This window comes from Cervus elaphus, chromosome 11 (genome assembly GCF_910594005.1).
Source record: "Cervus elaphus chromosome 11, mCerEla1.1, whole genome shotgun sequence".
Taxonomy (NCBI): domain Eukaryota; kingdom Metazoa; phylum Chordata; class Mammalia; order Artiodactyla; family Cervidae; genus Cervus; species Cervus elaphus.
Genome location: NC_057825.1, coordinates 56,497,007 through 56,518,259, shown reverse-complemented (window position 1 = coordinate 56,518,259; position 21,253 = coordinate 56,497,007). Strand labels below are relative to the sequence as shown.

The 21,253-nt window shown below is 44.4% G+C and overlaps 1 protein-coding gene across 1 annotated transcript in view; it reads right to left on the bottom strand.

The window, feature by feature from the left end:
- The window catches only part of RMND5A (required for meiotic nuclear division 5 homolog A), a 61,694-nt gene extending 42,008 nt beyond the window's left edge, over positions 1–19,686 (bottom strand). The window contains exon 1 of the mRNA XM_043917825.1: positions 19,050–19,686. Within this exon, the coding sequence (XP_043773760.1) occupies positions 19,050–19,191 (142 nt within the window). The 5' untranslated portion in view covers positions 19,192–19,686. The remainder of the gene's footprint in view (positions 1–19,049) is intronic.
- Positions 19,687–21,253: the final 1,567 nt, after the last annotated feature.

The following is a 21,253-nucleotide window of genomic DNA, read 5'->3' as shown; positions in this document are numbered from 1 at the left end:
AGAGAGAAGTCTAATTGCCTTATGTTCTACATAAAGAAGAAAAAACAAACTTTTTTAGATAATATGAAGAAACAGTGAACATAGCAGAAAAGAGTTTATATACCCCCACCTGTAAGCCTCAGTGAGCCATCCCTACCAGTCAGGGTGGGAGGAACTCTCTGGAACTTCGAGTTCCCAGATGCCCGCCAAGGGCGCACCCTGCAAGCAGGTCTTTCTAAGAATTAGCAGCCTCAGACTGGCTTGCAAGGTTGGTCTCTGGTGGGCATCTGGGAGTTTGGATTTCAGGAGGGTTCCTACCACTCTGACTGGTTAAGAATGGCTTGCTGTGCCTAAACTGTTTATAAAATGTGGTTTGTGCTGAACTGCTTTTCTTCTGGGAGGCTGGAATTTTGGTATCTGCTAGACAGAGGGTGCCTACATGACAGTACCCACTAAACACCAGAAGACTATGTCTCCAAATGAGCCTCCCTCGGAGATAAACACTTCACGTTGTTGTTGTTTAGCCACTGTATCCGACTCTTTGCGACCCCATGGGCTGTATCTGGCCAGGCTCCTCTGTCCACGGGATTTCCCAGGCATGAATACTGGAGTGGGTTGCCACTTCCTTCTCCAGGGGATCTTCCCTGACCCTGGGCTCAAACCTGCGTCTTCTGTATCGGCAGGTGGATTCTATACCACTGAGTCACCAGGGGAATACCATAACACGTCATACTTGTTAGTGTTTGATGCTAGAGGAATTAAGTATGCCCTATTTGACTCCACTGGGAGGGGACTCTCTGCAGCTTTCTCTTGGTTTCCTCTAGACAATGCCCTCTGTGCTTTTCTCCCTGGCTGCTTGTCTCATACCTTTTTGCTACAACAAATGTTAGCCATGAGTATGAGTGTGACCACCTGCGGAGTCCAGTGCCTCCTCCTGTATTACTGGAATCTACAGTAGTCGTGGACTGCAAGGAGATCAAACCAGTCAATCCTAAAGGAAATCAACCCTGAAAATTCATTGGAAGGACTGATGCTGAAGCTGAAGCTCCAATACTTCGGCCACCTGATGCAAAGAGCCAACTCACTGGAAAAGACCCTGGTACTGAGAAAGACTGAGGCCAGGAGAAGGGGGCAACAGAGGATGAGATGGTTGGATGGCATCACTGACTCAATGGACATGAGTTTAAGCAAGCTCTGGGAGATGGTGAACGACAGAGAAGTGGGGTGTGCAGGAGTCCATGGGGGTCACAAGGAGTCGGACACGACTTAGGGACTCAACAACAAAGCAGTCTTGGGGACCTTTTTTCCTTGATAAATCAACAGAAAGTTACTACAGCTGATAGCCTCTTTCCTTGTGCTACCTCCTCAGGAAAGGGCAGCAGGAGGAAGAGAAAGAGAAGTCCAAAAAGAGATTGTTCTCTTTATTTGTATTCTCTGTCTCTCTGAATTTGTATTCAGTTATACTTATCAAGTTACCTCAAGTATAGACCTACACATCCACACCTGTAAGCAACACATCTAGCTCCTGAAACCTTACTGAGTGGTTCTTAAAACTATAATTTACATCAGAGTGACCTGGAGGTCTAGTTAAGACAAAGTAGATGGATCCACATCCCCAGAGTTTCTGATTCAAGAGGTCTGGGATAGAGCCCAAGAATTTGAAAGAGAATAGCCCAAAAGTAAAAGCAGTCTTAGGATCCTCATTCATCTAACAGCTATTTATTGAGCATTCAATTATGTGACAGGTACAGCTGTGTCCAGGCAAAAATCCCAGCAAACCATAACTTCTGGTGAGCAAGATAAATACGAAGTCGGTCAATTACACAATATGACAAAAGAGGATACGTGCTCTTGGCAGGGGCAGGGGACCAGAGTAAAACAAATGGAGAGTGTTTGTGGGTTGAGCCACTGTAATCTTCAACAGGTGGACATGGTAAGCCTCACTGAGGAAGTGACATCTGGGCAAAAACTTGAAAGAAGCGGGGGAAGGGTAGCTGAATATGCCACCCCAAAATAGCCTTTTGGCATAAGGATGATCTTGAGCTGATTATTTCTGAGAAAAGGAGAAGCTCTGAAAACAGTAGAAGTTACCCTTTTGTAAGGGAAATTTAAATGTATAAAATAAACCTCCATTTCTAAGGGTATCTCTGTATGAGGAAGAGAAGAATGACTGCCATGTCCAACTCTGTGCAACCCCATAGACGGCAGCCCACCAGGATCCTCTGGGAGCCTGGGATTCTCCAGGCAAGAATACTGGAGTGGGTTGCCATTCAGTTCAGTTCAGTTCAGTTCAGTCGCTCAGTCATGTCCGACTCTTTGTGACCCCATGAATCACAGCACGCCAGGCCTCCCTGTCCATCACAAACTCATGGAGTTTACTCAAACTCATGCCCATCGAGTCGGTGATGCCATCCAGCCATCTCATCCTCCGTCGTCCCCTTCTCCTCCTGCCCCTAATCCCTCCCAGCATCAGGGTCTTTTCCAATGAGTCAACTCTTCACATGAGGTGGCCAAAGTATTGGAGTTTCAGCTTCAACATCAGTCCTTCCAATGAACACCCAGGGCTGATCTCCTTCAGGATGGACTGGTTGGATCTCCCTGCAGTCCAAGGGACTCTCAAGAGTCTTCTCCAACACCACAGTTCAAAAGCATCAATTTTTCGGTGCTCAGCTTTCTTCACAGTCCAACTCTCACATCCATACATGACCACTGGAAAAACCATAGCCTTGACCAGATGGACCTTTGTTGGCAAAGTAATGTCTCTGCTTTTTAATATGCTATCTAGGCTGGTCATAACTTTCATTCCGAGGAGTAAGCATCTTTTAATTTCATGGCTGCAGTCACTATCTGCAGTGATTTTGGAGCCCAAAAAAATAAAGTCTGACACTGTCTCCCCATCTATTTCCCATGAGGTGATGGGACCAGATGCCATGATCTTAGTTTTCTGTTAAGCTTTAAGCCAACTTTTTCACTCTCCTCTTTTACTTTCATCAAGAGGCTTTTTAGATCCTCTTCACTTTCTGCCATAAGGGTGGTGTCATCTGCATATCTGCGGTTATTGATATTTCTTCCAGCTTGTGCTTCTTCCAGCCCAGCGTTTCTCATGATGTACTCTGCATATACGTTAAATAAGCAGGGTGACAATATACAGCCTTGACATACTCCTTTTCCTATTTGGAACCAGTCTGTTGTTCCATGTCCAGTTCTCACTGTTGCTTCCTGACCTGCATACAGGTTTCTCAAGAGGCAGGTCAGGTGGTCTGGTATTCCCATCTCCTTCAGAATTTTCCACAGCTTATTGTGATCCACACAGTCAAAGGCTTTGGCATAGTCAATAAAGCAGAAATAGATGTTTTTCTGGAACTCTCTTGTCTTTTTGATAATCCAGCGGATATTGGCAATTTGATCTCTGGTTCCTCTGCCTTTTCTAAAACCATCTTGAACATCTGGAAGTTCTCGGTTCACGTATTGCTGAAGACTGGCTTGGAGAATTTTGAGCATTACTTTACTAGCATGTGAGATGAGTGCAACTGTGCGGTAGTTTGAGCATTCTTTGGGATTGCCTTTCTTAGGGATTGGAATGAAAATGGACCTTTTCCAGTCCTGTGGCCACTGCTGAGTTTTCCACATTTGCTGGCATATTGAGTGCAGCACTTTCACAGCATCATCTTTCAGGATTTGAAATAGCTCAATTGGAATTCCATCACCTCCACTAGCTTTGTTCATAGTGATGCTTTCTAAGGCCCACTTGACTTCACATTCCAGGATGTCTGGCTCTAGGTGAGTGATCACACCATTGTGATTATCTGGGTGGTTGCCATTACCTTCTCCTAAATCACAAGAAATTTTTATGAAAGCTCAGACTTAGATATAAAAAACCTTACCCCTGTTTACTGTGCTTTTCCTGCTAACCTCCCCATTACTGGCCTACCCACACCTACCTTTGTCTTTAGCTGAAGCTGTCTGTAAGCCTGAGTTCTAAGCCACCTCTCTGAGTTACTCACTACTCCCTGGAATACTGAGTGCATCTCCCACATGCACATGAAGTATGCGTGTTAACAAACAGCTTTTCTCTAGTTAGTCTGTTTTTTTATTATAGGAGTCTCAGCCAAGAACTCGCAAGGGTAGATGTAAAATTACATTCTCCTTCCCTACAGAGGAAAAGCATTCCAGCATTTATGACAACCACTGAGAGAAGTAAAAAAATAAGTGAACAGAAGAATGTATCCATAAGGTACCCAATTCAATATGGGATGGCCAAAACAGAAATTGCCCTTATTTCTAAACACAACTGCACAAAGTATGTATCAGGTGCTTCCAATTTCTAGTGATGGAGTTTAGGCTAAGGGAGACCTGGTAAGCCAGGAAAAAATTTTAAATCTGTCTAAAACATGTCCTATAAATACTGTGGGCCAAAAGAACCTAATTGCTTCAGTAAGCTCTGTCCTGGCCATTTCTTCTCTTTCTGTATCTAACCCTTATCTAATCTCAATGGCTTTATCTTCTCTTTGAACTTCTCTGCCCACAGACTTGCTCAGTCTTCTCAATCCCTAATGAATTCTGTTTTCTCCACCACTCCTCTGGCACAGAATCAAACACCATTTAACAATTTCAGATATATACACCATCATCAGTCTCAACTAGATGTAAGAAGCAAAGGGAAGACAAGTTCTTAAACTGTATACTCCACAGTCTTATATACCCTGCACATTTGCAGGTGCTATTAATGTAAGTATATAGATTGATGGTAAATAAAGGGGGAGATGACAGTTAAAAAGGAAGTGATACTCAACAAATGGTGCTGGAATAACTAGCTACTCATTTGCAAAAAAAAATCATATCATAGACAGAAATTAACTCAAAATGGAATGAAGACAGAAATTAAAAGCTGAAACTATCAAACTCTTGGAAGAAAATGGGTTTATTCTTGACCTTGGATTGGGTGATAGTTTCTTAGATATGACACCAAAAGCAACCAGACAAAAAGATAATTAAATTGGACTTCATCAAAACAAGGGCTTCCCTTGTGGCTCAACTGGTCAAGAATCCGCCTGCGACGTGGGAGACCTGAGTTCGATCCCTGGGTTGGGAAGATCCCCCGGAGAAGGGAAAGGCTACCCACTCCGGTGTTCTTGCCTGGAGAATTCCATGAACTATACAGTCCATGGGGTCGCAAAGAGTTGGACACGACTGAGCAATTTTCACTTCATCAAAACTTAAAACTTTTGTGCTTCAAACACTACCAAGAAAATGAAAACAGAACCCACAGAATGAGAGAAAAATAGCTGCAAATCATGCATCTGATAAGGGTCTAGTATCTAGTATACAAAAAGAATTCTTACAACTCATCAATATCAGGATGAATAATCCAATTAAAAATAGGCAAAGAATTTGAATAGATTTTTTTTTCCAAATAAGATAGAATGGGAATTCCTTGGTGGTCCAACGGTTAGGTCTTGGTGCTTTCACTGCCATGGCCAGGTTCAATTCCTGATCATGGAACTAAGATTCCACAAGTCGTGTGGCATGGCCAAACAAAAGATATACAAATAACCAATAGCACAGGAAAAGGTACTCAGAATCATTAATCAATAGGGAAATGCAAACCAAAACTACAGTCAGAAACTACTTCACACCCACTGGGATAGCTATAACAAAAAAAAGGTATACGACAACAGTAAGTGTTGGCAAGAATGTGGAGAATTTAGACCCACATATATTGCTGAGGGGTGGTGCAAAAGCTGTAGAAAACATTCCTCAGAAAGTTAAACAAAGTTACCCTATATAAGCCAAGAATTCCACCTGTAGGTACATACCCAAGAGAAATGAAAACATACATCCATACACAAACTTGTACATGTTCACAGCAGCATTTAAGAGCCCCAAAATGGAAACAATTCAAACACCCAAATGATGAACAGATAAACAAAATGTGGCAAATCCATACGACAGAGTATTATTCAGCTATAAAAAGGAAGGAAGCACCAATATATGCTACAAAATGGATGAACCTTGAAAACATTAAGTGAAATACGCCACACAAAAGGCCACATATTGTTTGATTCTACTTATCTGAAATGTCCAGAACAGGCGAGGAGATTCATAGTTGCCAAAGCTGGAGAAGTGTGGAATGGAGAATGACTGTGAATGAGAGGTTTCTTCCCGGAGCGAAGAAAATGTTCTCAAATCAGATAATGGTTATGGCTACACAACTCTGAATGTACTAAAAGCTAGTGAATTTCACACTTTCAAAGGGTGATCTTGTGGTATGTGAACTTTAATTTTTTAAAAAGCCTAAAAAATGCGAACCGTACCATCTGGACATGTTTATTTCTACAGTCAGTAGACAACAAACAAAAGGTTAAGGAACACAAGAGCAAAGCTCAAGCTGGAGAGAGGTCATTTGGGATTTGCCAGTTGAACTTCTACACCCCGACCTCAAAATCCATTGACATTTTCGAATTTTAGTGACTCAGTTTGCGACGTTTATAAATCATAGATGTGAGGAATAGAAGGTCAATTAATTAACACTGAGTTTTCAGTGTGCCCCAAGGAGAATAAATTCTACCAAGTATTTGGAAGCACAAGAAAAGTATAATGGCATAATCTGAAAGAGAACCCCAGGAAAGCCCTGTTCAGAGAGGATTCCACTAATGCATTTTCAAATGGATTTGGTGGAAAGCAGCCAAAGGTAAAAACAGGTTTGGAAATCACTGTAATCACCAAACCGACGGAGACCAATCTTCTAAGTCCTAAAGGGAGAGGCCTCATGTTCTTTCCATCTACTTGTCTGAAAACAAAACCTGCTTCTAAGAGAAATAGAAACCTGCTTCTCTATGAAAGGAAACTAACTGGATTCAGTTCCTAGAAGGAAAGCTGGGCAGTTACTGTGACAGCCATCTTTACCGTAACAACCAGAGCTGAAGGTGAACGCTGGGATCCATGCTGGCCACTAGGAGAGTGGTCACTTTTTACCCAGGATGAAATTCTGTGCCAAGTTTGGCTGGCAATGAGATAAACCTCCCTGGACTCAGGACTCATACACAAGTATGAAAAGAAATCACTCACCTTTTACTGTCACCACAAACACTTTTCTTTCAAAGACTACTTTTCAAGATCAGTTTTATACTTACAACAAAATTGAGAGGGAGGCACTGAGATTTCCCAGTATACCCTGCCTCCACAAATGTACAGCCTGAAAGTTCTTTTCTTTTCTTTTTATTTAGTCTATTGTCTGGGTATAACCACACTTTAGCCATTCATCTACTGTAGGACATCTTGGTTGTCTTCAAGTTTTGGCAATTATGAATAAACCTGCCATAAACATCCAGGTCCAGGTTTTTGTGTGGAGATAAGTTTCAACTCCTTTGGGTAAATACCAAGGAACACTGACTACTGCCTTTTATTGTAAGAATAATGTTTAGTTTTGTAAGAAAACACCAAACCATCTTCCAAAGTGGCTGTAACACAAAAGTACTATTTTTAAGGTCACTTTTATCATTTGACTTGATTCAACAAGCAAAATAATTATTATGGCAATAATCGATCTTAAATCCAAGCAAAGAGTCAACATACACAGTTGGTCTAAGTTAAAGATACTCTTCCTTTTAGGGCAATAGAATAGTATCTTTTACAAACAAAATTTAAGCATGATATTCTCAGAAATTAGAATAGGCATGTGATGTGAAGTCACTCAGTCGTGTCCGACTCTTTGCGACCCCACGGACTGTAGCCTACCAGGCTTCTCCACCCATGGGATTTTCCAGGCAAGAACACTGGAGTGGGTTGCCATTGCCTTCTCCAAGAATACGCATGGTCTCCTCCAAAATCAGACACCTGCCAAACTAAATTACACATATGCGCGCTAACTCCTAAATTGATTTTACCTCGCTTTCCAGGTGGTACAGTGGTAAAGAATCTGCCTGCAATGCATAAGACACAAGAGACATGGGTTTGATCCCTGGGTCAGGAAGATTACTTGGAGAAGGAAATGACAACCCACTCCTGTATTCTTGCCTGGAGAATCCCATGGACAGAGGAATCTGGCAGGCTACAGTCCACAGGGTCACAAAGAGTCACACACGACTGAGCAACTAAGCATACAACACTAATTGTTTCTATAGAACCCAGTTAAGACTTCAAGCTCTGCCTTTAGCTTCACTGCCTATCCATTTCAGGGTTTATGCCCATTAGTTACCTGGAGACAGTAAATTAGAAAAATATTTGCTTGCATAGCTTCTTGTACTTCTCTACCAGGGTTTCACACTACACTGTAAATATTTATTTGTCTCTCACCCCCATGAAATTACTTGAAGGTAGAAAACATAAGTATTTAATTTCCCATGTTTAGCATGGAGGCCAGCACATATTAGGCATTCAATAACTATTTACTGAATGAATAGAAAAACAATAGATTGTGTACTACACCATCTCAATTTCAAGGACAGGACTGATTCTAAAGAAGTCATTGGGACTCCCCTGGTAGTCCAGTGGTTAAGAATCTGCCTTCCAGTGTCGAGGATGCAGGTTCAATTCCTGGTCAGGGAACTAAGATCCCAGGTGCTGCAGAGCTACTGAGCCAGAGCACCACAACTAAGACCCAATTCAACCAAATAAATAAAATTAAAAAAAAAAAAAAAGAAGTCATTGACACTGTGTAAAATAGGTAGCTAATTGGAAGCTGCTGCATAACACAGGGAGCTCAGCCTGGTGCTCTGGCTCTGTCATGACCTAGAGTAGGATGGAGGCAGGGTTGGAAGGTAGGTTCAAGAGGGATGGGATATATGTATACTTGTGGCTGATTCATGTTAAATGTATGGCAAAAACCAACACAGCACCGTCAAGCAATTAACCTCCAATTTAAAAAAAAAAGAAGTCATTGACAAGGTAACATGGATATGCTTGCAAGATATTAAAACAGAAAAACTTGAAACTCTAAAAAGGTTGGTATTAAAAATAATAATAAAGGGCAATAAAGGGCTATTTCATACTGTATGTAGCAAACCATAGTTAGTGTCAGTCGCTCAGTCGTGTCTGACTCTTTGTGACCTCAAGAACTGTAGCCCAACAGGCTCCTCTGTCCATGGAATTCTCCAGGCAAGAATACTGGAGTAGGCAGTCATTCCCTTCTCCAGAGGATCTTCCCAACCCAGCGATTGAATCCGGGTCTCCTGCACTGCAGGCAGATTCTTTACAGTCTGAGCCACCAGGGAAGCCCGAGTAGCAAGCCAAACTGTCGCCTACTGAGGTTTCGGGCTTCTCATGAGCTACCTCGGCACTTAGGACACAGTAACCACTCAACAGAGATATACTCAGAGGAAGCACACTCTCTTTTTTTTTTCCCTAGAAGAAGTACACCCTGAAAACAAAATAAACTTTTTGGTATATTAACAGCTGGCAAATGTATATAGTAAAGGGAAGTATAGCATTGTTCGTCCACCCCAAAGGCAGATTCACAGATGGGTATGCGGATCCACTGCACCAGATCACAGCCAAGGGGGCTGCAAGTCCAAACACAAGAGAAAACAAATCACCTCAGTTTATCTTTAAGAGCTAACTGAGATGGCACAAACTAACAGCCCTCCTGGAGCAGAGAGCCAGACCAATGCGATGGGCACAGGGAAGGAACGGGGGTCTACAGTAGTCTGTGAGGTAAGACCTGGCCAGAGAAGAGGAGAGGGAAGATGCAGGAACAAGTTTCTAAATGTCTGCTAGATATTTTTAGGGGCTTCCCAGGTGGCTCAGTGGTAAAGAACCTGCCTGCCAATGCAGGAGACTCAGGTTCGATCCCTGGGTTGGAAAGATCCCCTGGAGAAGAAAATGGCAACCACTCCAGTATCCCTGCCTGGAGAATCCCATGGACAGAGGAGCCTGGCGGACTAGTCCATGGGGCTGCAAAGAGTCAGACACAACTTAGTGACTAATACTAACAAGATATAACTAATACAACAAGATATTTTGAGAGAGCCTGTTCACTCCCTTCAAATTCGAAATATAGAGAATTAATCGAGACATCGATTTATCTCTGAAATGAATAGGTGAACCAGATAGGGCTTCTTATAGCATTTGAATGTGGCTTTCTTATTTAAAAATCAAACCCAAATTTCTACCTTCCCCTCTCCTGAACTTCCCATTTCCTTCCTGGTTCTATAATTGTCTGTCATTTATACTCAGAACCCTAGATGAACCTTTGATTTTTCCAGCCCTTCTCTCCTATTCTGCACTAAGTCCTGGTAATTTCTTCCCTCAGGAGACTCTACGCCTGGGTCTCTACATCTCTACCACTACCCCAGAACAGGCCCCTATTTCATCAGTCACACATTGACAAGGAACCTTAACTTGTCTTCTTGCCTCTAGTCAAACTTCACTCCCAACTCGAATCACCCAAAATGCTAACTGGTCTCAGATCATATCCCTGTCCTTTCCCTGTTCACCGCCTCCAACCCAAGTCTTTCAGTATCTTCTCAGTTTACCACCTTCCCTGAGAGCCCTGACTCTACAAAACCTGAGTCCAGCTTAATTTTCATCCTTCTATTTCCTACCTCCCCACTCTGATTCTTCACTATTCCCAGGATGCCTCTTGTATTCTCACTCCTCTGCATCCTTGTTCTTGCTGACCTCCTCTCCTAGCACCCCATCCTATCTTCCTACTCTCCTCACTCAGTCTCTGTTACTGAAACTGCCCACAGGTCAGAAGAGCCTGTCCCTGTCTCAAATCCCACCCTATTGTTGGTATCCTTCAATCAGCATTTACCGTATACACGGCCTCACACTCTAAAAACACACTGGGCTCACCTCCCCAACTACTCAGAATGTGCTTGGAGCATGAGGATGACTGCCTGTCCTCTGTAACTCCCACAAGACGGAGCCCAGTTTCACATGTAACTGGGGATGAGTAACTACCGACCAAGTGCTCTACAGTGGAACTGAAACAGCCCACCCTAAGCAGTTCGTTCTAAGGGCTCCTTCTCTTCCCATTCTTCTGAACTGATAGCATTTACACCAATCAGAAGCACTATTATCTAATAATATTAAGTGGGCTGTGTGCTTAGTCACTCAGTCATGTCCGACTCTTTGCAACCCCAGGCTCCTGTCCATGGGGATTCTCCAGCCAAGAATACTGGGGTGGGTTGCCATACCCTCTTCCAAGGGATCTTCCCAACTCAGGGATCAAACCCAGGTCTCCTGCATTGCAGGCGGATTCTTTACTGTCTGAGCCACCAGGGAAGCCCTTTGATATTATGCTGTGTACTATTCCACGGCCATGGTTTTTTCCCTCTTAACTGTAAAACTCTGGCCTCATTATCCAAATAAAGTTCCTTAAACACTGTTATGTAATACTTTTTGAATATTCCTTACAGTGTTAAGCAGACCACTGGACACAATGGTAGTTAACATACACCAGTAATAAAGATATCTAAATCCAGTGTCTCAATTAAGACACTGCTTAAAGGTACGGACCTTAAAAATAACAAGTAAACCTTGTTTTACAGAGTTCAAAGCCCTCATACTATCTAATTTCCACAACCCATGACATAAGCTATCAGTCTAATAAAGAGGAAAGAGGTTAAGTGAGATTGTAGAAGCAGTGAGGGCTTTCCAGGTGGTGCTAGTGGTAAAGAATCCACTTGCCAATGCAGGAGACACAAGAGACGAGGATTCCATCCCTGGGTCGGCAAGATACCTGGAGAAGGAAATGGCAACCCACTCCACTACTCTTGGCTAGAGAATCCCATGGACAGAGGAGCCTGTAGGCTGCAGTCCACGGGGTGTCAAAGAGCTGGATGCAACTGTGCACAGATGTGCACACGTGCACGCATACACACACAGAGGCAGCGAAGTGATAGAACAAGGACTCAAATCCAGATCTCCTGAGCTCGAGGACAAAACTTTATGTTCTTCTCCACAAGCACAGACACATCTTGTCTCCTCAACAAGCCTCTACCTTCCTGGCGGACTGAGGCCATGCTTCTTTTTTAAAAAGTCTCTCTTTATCTCCTCTCAAACATCTTCGTGGACCAATAATAAGATATTAAATCTATATGGATTGAACAGATACAGCAAACTCATAAAAGAGAACATACTGTGCCCCAGGCCTCTTAGGTGGAGAAAGACTTGGCAAGAGAAGCCATATGGATTTCCCAATGTTCCCAAAGAACCACTTTGAGCTCAGCCATACGATCACTAAACCCAAACAGAGTGGAAGCTTATTTCTAAAAGCCTCAAGTGCTGCCAGAGATTCTAGTCTCTTGCTCTCTGAGCCGTTAGACTAGCATGTAATCTAAGAAGGCCAGAAGAAATGCCCTATTGAGAGTTATCACCTCCCCAGCATTCAACTTTGGGGAGTTACATGGAGTGCCTCCACGCACAGGTCTCCAAGTACATAGCTTATGGCCAGGACTCCTCAGGTCTCCCCACAACTGCCTCTTGGGGTCATTTTCAGAGATTTTACAGATGATGAAGCAGGGCCCCAAATAAAAACAAGTAAGTTTCAATATCCCAAGTGAACAGCAGTCTGCCTAAAACACCACTTTCACTATGCTAACCACTAAGGTGACTACAACATGAAAACAACAGAAATTTCTCTATTAACTCTAGTAAGATAATATCGCAGAAGTGCTGGCAAGTTTCCCCCTTACCGAGGTTATTACCCAGAATTAGAAACTACTCAGGAGATAAGATAACCTTAGGAAAACGATTTTATTATACCAAGCATTAAAGTAATTTCAAGTAAGTTCCCAAAGGTAACATGAATCAAGCTGTAGTCTCAGAGTCTACACATGAAGTCATACCAGCAACTCAGGGTTTGAATTATCTGAATGTTACAGTTAGAAGTCAAGGCGAAAGCTGAGAAATAAAGATTGGGCTAATCAAGAAACCATCTCAAAGAATACTGTTATCGATGTAACTTGCAGCTGGCTCAGCTACAGTGGGCATCTATCACTTCTGTCTGGCGCAAGTCTTCCTTTCTAGAACGCTCTCCTTTCTTTGAGCAACAGTGGGTCCCATGGTCATGAATCTGACAATGGGGAAGCACAGCCCAAGGTGGCTAATGGACTCCACCCAGCAGCCCGTAATTGATCTGAACTAGGACAATAAAAACAGAAAACAGGCATGTCCCTGTCTCTGGGATTACAAGCAGTACAAGAATGACGCGAGTCCATGGGCCATCTTTGCTTCCACGTGGAAAAAGCTCTGCTGAGGATGAAGCCAACCATGGAGGAAAGCATAGCCAAGAGAGAGACAGAACAAAACCAGTCCTCATGACACCCTCTGTGCCCCGGGAGCCACTGGCCTAAACTCAGCCTTTTTAGTTATGAAGTCAACAAATTCCATTTTAATTAAAACCATTCTGCCACCTGCAACCAAAAGGATCCTGAGTGATACAGCAGTCTGAATGAGTAAGGTGCCAAATGACAGAGTTAGCTCCTAAATGAACCTGGAAAGGAATGGCTGACAAAGTTAAATCTGCTTCTAAACCCAACTGGCAACATCAACGCTAGCCTATTATTATTATGATTCTCACCATCTATAAAACAGCACAAGTAGATCGGTGACTGGTCTATTCTCTTCTTTGAGTTTTTAAACAATGGCTATTGTTAATTCATACAAACTTTTTTGACCTACTTATCTTGCTACTTTCCAGATTAGATGCTAAATGCAGATACCAAATTTTATTCAAAACTTGAACAGCGTTATGCTTTCAAGAGTGTCTTGTACTTAGCAAAAAGTTTAGTTAACAAATGGGGGACACCAAGCTATGCAGCCTACTCAAAGTACACCAAAGAATAAGGATGACTAAGTAAGACAAACCGCTAGTCCACCAAACCCTGATCCTTTTACAATTAGTTCAACAGACACTCAACACTGGTAGACGCTGAAAAGCAGAGAATCTGCATATATAAACAAACTTACTTTTCAATATATATATGTAATACATACAATTCAAATTCTAGAATGTAAAGTTAGTTATACCTAACATGTAACCCTGGACCTCTGGTTTTTTTGTCTACTGACCCAATACTACATCACAAAAATTAGTTTAAAATGTGACCATCTAATTTGCTTTTTCTTTCATGTTTAATTGTTTACTTCTCATTTATCACTCTCAAATTAAAAAAACAAAAAAAGAGGCAATTCTGCAATTAGTAACTAAATTCTCTTTGATTCACCAAAGAGATAAAGGTAGAAGATCATACTCTAAGTGTTACACCACACAGAAACACACAGAGTTTTAGCTGATAATATATATTGACTGCACCCACAAATGAAACAATCTCTACCAACTTGCAAATTGTGATAATACAATACTAAGCCTAAATCACAGTATGTAGAACTACATGTCCAATGCCTCAGAGAAAAAATAAACAGTGATAAATTATCATTTCCCTGAATCTTCTTAAAATTTTTTCTGGAAACAGCCAAATCTTTGGCTGCAAGATGGACAACTAGGTGGTCTGAGAATAAGAAGGACTGAGAGGGAGATTTTTTTTTTACTGGATATCCTTTTTATCATTTGAATTTATACCATTTAAATGTATTATCTACTCAAAAGAAATACAATTTTAAATTTAGAAAATTCCTTGACAATCTCTTTCAGAAACCATATTCAAACTCCCTTTAATAACAACCCTCAAATAACAATTTCATTAAATACTGTACATCCTTTACACTTACAAACACTGTAATTTTTTTCAAGTATAGTATATACATGTAATAAAAGTTACCCAGTTGTTCCAGCCTAATTTTCTATCACCAAACATGAATTTAGAATATCAGCAATACATCATTTATGGTTCTTTTATGTTCTCCTTTCCACCACTGAAGTGCTAATGATTAACAAAATATAAATACACTTGCCCTCCCCCAAAAGTTAACAGTAAGTAACCACAAGGCAAATCACCAAAATGTATCTAATACCACTTATCTGTTAATCAAGGGCTGTCCAAAGTGCGGTTCCCCTACCAATGATGTGAATGGTGACTTTAGCTGTATGTGAAGTATTTTAACATATTTAATATAAGGTTGATTATACCTAACATACCACATCTATGACTTCACAATTATTGCCCAGAATGAGGATAAATCTACTGAAGTGAAACTGTGAATCTACCTGAAAAATAAAAGTGTGCATGTGTGAGTGAAGTTTGAGAAGAACCAGGGCATCATTCAAATGAGATCAAGGGCAGAGTGAGAACAATCACCAACAGCATCAACTGTATTAAATCTTAGAGCAAATTTCACGCTCACAGGGAAATTCTCACTGGAAGGATGACTAAATGGCAACAGCGCTCTCCTCTTCCCTAAGTTAGGGAAATGCCATGTGGGGCAGTTTAGAGCAGATGAGCGAGGTCTTAGGGAGATCAGGCAAGCCCCTTTGGGTAGAGTGCACGTCACCATCTGGAACAAGGGTGGTGCGAGTGGACCACGGTTGTCAATGGGTTTCCTTTGATGGTTGATCAGTTTCTACCACAAGCCATCCTAACCATCCTCACGTGGTATAGCTGTCTGCTCACAACTTTAGAAAAGAGAAATTTAAACATGAGAAAATGTAATTCAACCTCAAAAACTGACCTGACCCCCTGGCCCTCACTAAAGAACACTACTGAATCAGGCAGTCACTCACCAACAGTGTGACACAATGTTGGGGGATCTGTAGAGTCCTCAAGATTCTACTTTATTCATATCACATTCTTACAAGAATATCACCACAAATGAACCCAAAGAATGAGCTTATTATAATAAACCTAATTATAGAGGGTGCCAACTGGAGCCCCTCCACCAGGTCATGAGAAACCACCAGATCACTTGCCCAGACAGGCATATTCAGAGCTTTGAAAACTTCCTTTAAACTTGAAAATGGAGTTCCAATATGGAACTATATGGAGTTCAGTCCATATAGCTTTAAGAGGGGTATACTTAAGACTCAGTGTAATACCCATATTGTCTGCAGAGAACTTTCGAAATCATCTGCTTTGAAAAATACCATCTCCCAGACACCAAGGCATGATATCTGTTATCATTATAAATAGAATATCATAAGAAAGAAGATTTTATTTTGAAAACTAGACCTAGTACTTGTGGTATTTATTTTTCTTTCATGTTTTATTGCTGCCTTTAGTCTCTTAGGGGCTTTCCTGGTGGCTCAGACAGTAAAGAATCTGCCTGCAATGCAGGAGACCAGGGTTCGATCCCTGGGTCTAGAAGATCCTCTGGAGAAGGGCATGGCAACGCACTCCAGTATTCCTGCCTGGAGAATTCCTTAAGTCTCTTAATCCTATTCTTAAAGAATTAAAAAAAATCAAAGAGATTATCAATATAAAACTGCAATTTGTTAGACAAGAAGGTAAAAAATAGGCAGAAACGCCACAATTCACATCAGACTGTTTGAACACCACAGCAAACTCTGTGGCTAATACCCCTCTGACCATAAATTCCTCGAAATGTCCCAAGCAAGGAGGTCTAAAACACATTCCTGCTTCAGCAAGTTCTCAAAATTATTTTATCCATCTGGAATGGGCCCCAAACCCCCTAAAACGAAGTTCAAATCACATTCGCCTTCAGTTAATACACTCTCTCTCTCATGGAAGAAAGGAATTTTTTTAATAGTTTCTATCTTCTCTCTCTCTCAAACTCTGCAAGCCCTTAACATTCAACCTGTTCCCTAAAAATGAAATCATTCCTTCCACCTCTCCAAGTCTACACCCTTCAGCTACTCCTACCTTTTTCAGTCTTTGCATGTGAAGCATGTCCAACCCTTGGGACCCTATGGACTTTAGCCCACCAAGCTCCTTGGATTCTCCAGTCAAGAATACTGGAGTGGGTTGCCATACCCTCCCTCCAGGGGATCTTCCTGGCTTGGGGATCGAACTTGCGGCTCTTCTGTCTTCTGCATTGGCTGGCAGAAGCCACTAGCGCCACCTGGGAAGTCCCTTTTCAGTCTTTAACGATACAAAAAGATTGCCTCTCCAGATAAGGGGCAGAGGGGACACGCCTTCAGCCCCCTTACTTAAGCAGCCACTCTCACCTCAATCTGTATTATTTTTCTTAACTCCTAGGCATCTAGTATAACAATTCTATGAAACTGCTTGCAAACAGGGTCACTGACTCCCAATAGCCAAACACCAGCTGACCAACCTCTCTAAGCCTGTCCGTTCTGTTTCTGCTGGCACCTCCAGGACTTCCGCTCTTCAAGGGGAGTTCAAGGCTGTGGTTAGACCCTACTGTCTTTCTTCTGGGCAACCTAATGATCTCCCGCACTCTCCTTTGTAGAAGGACACCGGGACACCATCTTAAACCTTAAGTTGCTCCCAAACTCCATCAACGCATCTTCAGCCAACAGGAAACATGATGCCCCTGACTATCTTCATTGGTTCTTCGGTTCCTCACTTGTCCCTAACCAAGTTCACCAGAGCCTCCCCCAGGAGTCCCATCCTACCCCACATCTACCTCTCCCTTGCAGGCAGCTGTCTAGGCCTGCTCATGTTTCCATATTCGTAAAGTCCTAACCCCATTATTGGAGAAGGAAATGGCAACCCACTCCAGCGTTCTTGCCTGGAGAATCCCAGGGATGGGGTAGCACAGAGTCGGACACGACTGAAGTGACTTAGCAGTAGCAGCAGCAGTAACCCCACTATGGTCATTGGGTTTGCTTTTTCCCTGGAGTTCACAGTGACTGCCGTGTCCAGGATGAGATGCTGTTATAAGACTCCCTCACCATGGATGGGGCTTCCCAGGTGGCTCAGTGGTAAAGAAGCCACCTGCCAGTGCAGGAGACATGAGTTCAATCCCTGGATCGGAAAGATTCCCTAGAGGAGGAAATCGCAACCGACTCCATTACTCTTGCCTGGAAAATTCTCCATGGACAAAGGAGACTGGTGGGCTACAGTCCATGGAGGCACAGAGTCATACATGACTGAGCACGCACCCAGGCACCATGGATGAGCACTAACTCTCGGCTGAAAGCAGTCTGGGAAAGCAAAGTGTACAGGAAGGAAGGAGAAGTGGACAGAAGTTCAGCCAGCGCCACTGTCCTCAACCACACTTGCTCCAGGGTCCACATGTGACCCCAGCTACCAAACCTTCCTTATCAAAAATTTCTGTTCAACCTCTGAGTTGAGCAGGGCCCCCAAACTCCCCAACATAATCCATTCCATGAAGTCCATTATTTCTTGCTCAGAAGGAATCATCACTACAGATATTTTAACCTAAAGAATACCAGACTTTTTATGTTATTTAAATAACCCAAAACCAAAGAATCCCACCCAGCTTCCACAAGTTAACTGCAGCTAAGTATCTTCCCCCAGGGCCTAGGGCTATAATAATAGAGAAGAAACACCTACTGAAAACCTGCTTTCTGAAAGGAAAACAAGTAAAAACTTGACCAGGTAACGCACTAACAAACAACTTGCTCCACAATGGGTTTCTGGGGAGGTTGCCTCCTGTCTCATCGCAGGCTGCAACTGGGAGAGTCAATAGTTTGATTTAGCTAGTTTCTTAGGAATCACATCAGTGCCGCTGCGGAGTTGAAAGGCAGGCTTCTTCTACAGAGAGTCAAATTAGGGAGTTGAAGCAGCGGCTGTTTTGTTAACTCACAGCTAAGAATAACAAGCGAGTTTCTAATTTTAAAAAAATGAAGAAAAACGAGGAAAGTCAGTCCCTGGCTAAATGTTTGGGGCGAGGAGGAGGAGGGGTGGGGTTCTCTGCACTGACCCTCTCTTCGCCCGGATCCTCGGGCCCAAGGCAATTAACTAGGGGCGCCCACCCCAGGAGGGAAGCAGTTTGCAGGTGCGACGAGCCGGCCCGGCTCCCGGGTTCAACCCTGGATGAAACCCGTGGCTCCAGAATTGGTTTCCAGATGGGTTCGCGCTCACTTTTAATTAACAACGAGGTCGGGGTAGGTTCGAGACAGATCCGGGGGAGAGGAGGAGGAAAAGTCACAGGGGCCTGGGGATCTCGGCGCCCCGGGGAAGGCCGGTCTGGCCGCCCGGAGGCACCCTCCTGGCCCGCCTGGGCCCGAGGGGCTTGGGGTGGGTGGGCCCGGTCCCGCGCGACCACCCGGGCCGCCTTACCGTGGCTCTGCAGGATCTCGTGCTTGAGGCCGCCCGTGTAGTCGATGAGCTCCTCCAGGCCGCGCTCGCACAGTTGCCCATAGCCCGAGAACTTATGCAGCACCTTCTCCAGCTCGCGCTCCACCGTCACGCACTGATCCATCCCGGAGGCGGCGGTGGCGGTGGTCGGCTCCCCGGCTCCCGAGTGTCCGCAGCCGTTCGGCCCGGGCCCGGCCGAGGCCGCGTCCTGCTCCTCGTCCCCCAGACGGGCGGCGCAAGAGGCCGAGGCGGCGGAGGCGCTAGCCCCGGCGCCTGAGGAGCCTCGAGAAGCCCGCGCCCGCCTGCCCCATAGCGCCCCGACCCCGGCGCGTAGCCGCTGCTCTCGCTCGCTGGTCCCACCCGGCCCTGATCCCCGGCTTCCCCGCTCGGCGCGTTCGGCTCCCCGCCGCGGCGCCGCCGATTGTTTTTGTTTTCACGGGAACGGACCGATGACCTGGTTCTCCCGGGCGGCACCAAGCGCCACCGACCCGAGGGGGGCAACCACCCCAGCTAGAGAAGGAGGCGCCGCGGGCCGTACCAAGCGCACCGTCGAGGGGGGTCAGCCCGGCGAGCGCGAGCAGAAGAACGCATCCGCTCGCGCCGGGGCTCTAAAGGTGTGGGCCGTACCACGCGGGAGGCGTGCGAGGGAGCGGGAGAGGGTGGAGCCAGCGCCTAATTGGTCCAAGGAGCTAAATTGGGAACTTTAGAGACAGCCCCAGAGCTCCGAGAGCGCTACAACTACGCGCTCCGTAAACAAGTGGGTGGAAACCGGCTCTAACGACTCCGCCCAGAAACGGGGAAAACGAATCAATGGGCGCCGGGAACACGTAAGGACCCAACGTCCTCCAATCCCTGGCCGAGGCGTAACCCTTCAGCCAATCCGGGACTAAGGGCCAAACCAATAGACTCGTTGTTGGAGGGGGTGACTTGGAGAGCATCCCGGGAAGCTAGGCGTTTTGGGGAAGCCATGAGGGAAAACAGGGCAGAAATAAAGAGGTCTATTTCCTGTAGGACTTCGCCCTAGCCTTGTATTATTTCCTCTCCCCATCACTCAAGGGGGTACGGTCGTTCCGAAGTTTTGGAAGACGGATTCGCCGCCCCGGGGCGGGGGGGAAATCCAGCCAGGCCGGACGGGGTGGGAGGTGCTACGGGCGAGGGTCTCTAAGGAGAACGAAAGGCGGCCGTGGTTGTGGGGCAGGAGAGGGGGGTGCCTGGTGGTCGGGCGCAGTCCGCGGTGCTCCCTCGACTCTTGCAACCCTAGGAGGTCACACGCCTCGCCCCCCACTCCCCCCGCAGGCCTCGCCCCTTTGGCCCCTGGGCCTGGAGCCTCTCCTGACCGGTTGCTTCACCCCGCGTGTAAGACGTGTAGCTTCGCGGAGAGGAAACTCGAGTCGGAGGTTGGGGGAGTCTGGCCCCTGCCTCTTCGGCGCCTTATTCTATTGAATAGATTGGAGTTACCCCCTTTGCGTAAATCCTTCCCTGACTTGGCGATGGTGCCTCCAACCTTGGCCTATACCTACTCGCTGACTGAACTGCAGCTGAGGACGAGCCAAGCTGCTTCTTGCCTCGGGGCCTCTATACTTGCATTTTCTTTGGCCTGGAAAACTCTTCTACCTTCTCATCCTAAAATTAGCTCCCTTGTCCCACTGAGGGTCCTCCCCAGACCGCACTACTGTTTTCTCTACCCGCCAGCACTCCCTCCATTGCTACGTCATTTATTGTAATACCAATTGTATTATCAGTTTTAGTCTTTGCGCACCATTATTAAAATCTGAAATAATCTGATTCAATTATTTATTTTTTTTAACATAGGTGAGCCTTTATTCGTATTGAATGGCTTAATCTTTTTTCATTTTTATTTAGTATATTATCATTTTAGCAAAAGCAGCAGCATTTTAACAACTTAAAATGTTATTCCAAAGGTTAGGTGACATAATAATTTCTTTAATCTGAAAATTAAACTCTTTTTGAGAGTTGGAAACTTTTAATTCAGACAATCAACTAATAAGTACCGATTCCCGGAATTGTTCCAGTTGTAGAAGGGAAAAAATGCTCACAGCGTGATTTTATTTTTAGTACTGATGTTGGGGAATAATTTATATCCCATTGGTTCTCAAGTAAAGAATGCGAAATGAAATAAAAAAGACCTTTTCCTAGTTTTATTCGTTTACTTTTCTGTCTGTAGC